Source organism: Nematolebias whitei, chromosome 9 (genome assembly GCF_014905685.2).
Source record: "Nematolebias whitei isolate Nwh7 chromosome 9, NemWhi1, whole genome shotgun sequence".
NCBI classification, from domain to species: Eukaryota; Metazoa; Chordata; class Actinopteri; order Cyprinodontiformes; family Rivulidae; genus Nematolebias; species Nematolebias whitei.
The window spans coordinates 45,104,604-45,107,907 of NC_056506.1; the positions used below are offsets into that span (position 1 = coordinate 45,104,604).

The 3,304-nt window shown below is 39.6% G+C and overlaps 1 protein-coding gene across 1 annotated transcript in view; it reads right to left on the bottom strand.

The window, feature by feature from the left end:
• Positions 1–3,304, bottom strand: part of cadm3 (cell adhesion molecule 3) — a 157,508-nt gene that overhangs the window by 48,117 nt on the left and 106,087 nt on the right. The window contains exon 4 of the mRNA XM_037682406.1: positions 2,500–2,652. Within this exon, the coding sequence (XP_037538334.1) occupies positions 2,500–2,652 (153 nt within the window). The remainder of the gene's footprint in view (positions 1–2,499; positions 2,653–3,304) is intronic.

The following is a 3,304-nucleotide window of genomic DNA, read 5'->3' on the forward strand; positions in this document are numbered from 1 at the left end:
TATATAAGCATTGACAAACCCTTTCCACACTCTTGCAATATTCTAAACAATGTTTCTAAACTCTAAACGCTCTAAAAAAGCACAGAATTTCATGATTGTAGCTCCATGCCTCCTCTGCTCTCAGCCACCTGCCAGCGCTCTCGGCCACGCCCACTTCTCCACTGCAGAGCAGAGATATGACACGCTGCAGGAGGAAGCTTCTCCTGCAAGCTGTGGGCTGCGCACAGGTGCAGGAGGTGCTAAATAATTTAAACTAATTCATTTAAAATAAAAATCTCGTGCAGATCGTGCATCTCATCCATCAGTCAGCCACTTTTGTGTCATGTCCAATCTTATTTTGAAAAACCGCGATAGAGCGAGTCCGTGAAAAACGGACCGTGAAGTAGCGAGGGACTTCTGCATATATTAAGGTGTTTTAAACTCTTGCAATATCCCAAACAATGTTTCTAAACTAAGAGAACAGCAAGTCACGATCTCTGCTCTCTCTGCCACCTTCCAACTTGGCCACGCCCACCTCTCAGCTGCAGAGTGGAGAGCGACAAGCTACAGGAAGGAGCCTTTCCCTGCTGCACTGCAGCACCTGCTGCAGCTGTGGGCTGCACACAGGTGCAGCAGGTGCTAAATAATTTAAAATAACTTATTTTAAATAAAAAAATCCATGCCGATCTTGTGGCTCATCTATCAACCAGCCAAAACGTGTCATGTCCTATCTTACTTTGGAAAAACTGGTAAAGAGTAATTCCGAAACGCGACGTCAAGTCAAGTCAAGTAGCGTGGGACTACTGTATGTTCGTTTCAACAGTTGACAGGGATTTTTCCAGTTTTAGTTTATTAATACTTATGTCTTTTAATACTTATGTCTTTATGTCTATATTCTGATTTACCTCATTTTGTATTTTGCTTTGTGTGTTACCAGTTGTTTTGTCTGTACAGCACATTAGTTGGCTTTGTAGCTGTTTTAAGTGCTTTATAAATAAAGTGGTATGGTATGGTATGGTAATACTTCTCATCTTTAAAGATTATTCCTATGATTTTGAAGGTGTTTGATCTTTTCTTTGGAGAGCGTGGACACAGATTCTGGTAGGCTGAGTAACTTAGTTACTCTAAGTTACTTGAGTTAACTGGGTAAGAATAAAAGGATTTTATAAAAACGATAGCAGGATCAAGCAGAAGAAACACAGCACCTTGCAAAAACATTTGTTTTCAACCTCCAATGTCCCTTGCAGGGCTCTGTAGCCTTGAACAGAGGTTAACAACACAAACAAGCATCAAACTGGTGAACTGTAGAGTTTTAAAATGACGCTGGGGTGTTTATAACAACTTGTTTCTGCAGAGAGATTATGGTTTGTTTTGCTGTTTGTTTGTTTTCAGTTCATTGAAAATACAATTGCAACTCTTTGAAGACCAAATTAGATTTCATTAGAACAGTCTAATGAAAAGATGCAATTAAGGTGCATTATGAGCAATGTAGGTTTCAGCATTCGTGCAGTTTTCCCAATCCAATAGACTAAATGTCTAACCATCTCTGCTCTAAGTGCAATGGTTGCATTCGTAAATAAATCTTTCACACAGGCGTCTTCCTTTATGGATGCTCAGCACTAAACTGCTGAAGTACCAATACTTTGCTTAATGCAGACATGCAGCTTTCCCTTTGCAAGTCACCTAAACAAAGGACATCAGCAGGGTCAAACCTAATTTGGCTCTAAAACGAGGTAGACTCTGCGGGGTAAATTTCTCAGCAGAGCATCAAGGTGATTTTGAGCTGTTTTTTAGTTTTTTTTTTAAGTTAGACAGGTCACGTTAAACCGCTGTAACTTCGTCAGCCTTTATTTTCACCACGTAGAGAGTAACTGGTAGGAAAAGGGACAAACTTTTGTAAAATCTGTATAAATAACATGACGACTGTAAAGAAATTATTTTAAAAAAAGTGCCAGAAGCTTAATTTCAATCGTTTCAATTTGTCACAATTTCACAGGTGTATGGAGACGTTAAAACAGACTGCAGCCGAGCTGATTTGTACAGACGTCAATCAGTCTCAAAGGAGGCTGACTATGAACGCAGGAGAAGCAAGAAGGCCATGCTGCACCATCATCCTGCAGCGAGAACAAAGAAATATTTTCAGGATAATTTGATTGAAGTCAAAAAATCTGACAGTGTCAGGCTAGGCTTTCTAGAGATGAATGACAAGAGATGGACAGTTGGAAAACACCCAACCTAGAGTTTTTGCCCAACTAGAAATAAAAAAGGAGGACATATTTTTAAGGGATTTTATGTAGTCAAAATTCAGCTTAATCCTTAAACCTTAAAAAAAAAAAAAACACAAAGATACACACACCTTTCATTATTTCTGCATGAGTTAACATTAAAATATGCCTGACACAGAGCCAAGGGTTTATTCTAAGCCTCAAGAAGTTTCAACGTCAGGCTCGAGATGACAGATTCTCCTTCGGTATGCGCCACGTTGGACGCTGTGTCTGGTGGTGTTTGCGTGTGACCCACCGAGCACGGTGACAGTCGCTCGGGCGGTGCGGACGGGCATGGTGAAGATGGAGCAGGTGTACTCGCCCTCGTCAGACAGCTGCACTGCAGAAATGTTGATGGAAAGCTCCGTGGACGTTGAGCGGAACAGCTGGATGCGGTTATCTCTCAGTGCTGAGGAGGGAAAAGGAACGAGATATCAATAATTAGAAATGTGCTTTATGAATTGTTTAAGGAGATTTGAGTGCTGTTACGTAAGGGATGCTTAGCAGTTTCTATCTGCCTGAAATTTACCATTGTTGCAGTCCCCTTTATTCATTTTAAGCATTTTCCAATCATGTGAGACAAATCCTCTATGACACAATTCAAAATATGTAAACTTTACTTAAAATTAAAGACAAAAAAGCAAAACATTCAGTTAAATACAGAATCACACTTAGCCTTTCATGACAGATCATGCTATGTTAAGAAAGTTGTGGCTTTTTTGGTCAAACCTCAAAATATTTTTTCTAGACAATATCAAGAGATATAGATCTTAGAGCTTATTACTGTTTTTCTTTTACATTTTATTGTTGGATGTAACTGGGACTCTATGTACATAATTTCGTTCCACCACATGTCGTACATGTGGTGGAACGACAATAAGGAAACTCTGAATCTCTGAATCTCTCTGAGAGGTCATTCTCAGAGTACGAGATGGAGGTGACACATCTGCAGTCATGTCAAATTTTAATTTAATATCTGGAAAACCGACTGTCTCATTCATGAGAAACTTATCCAATGTGAACATTACATTATAATTCATCCAGGGCGTTACACACACACA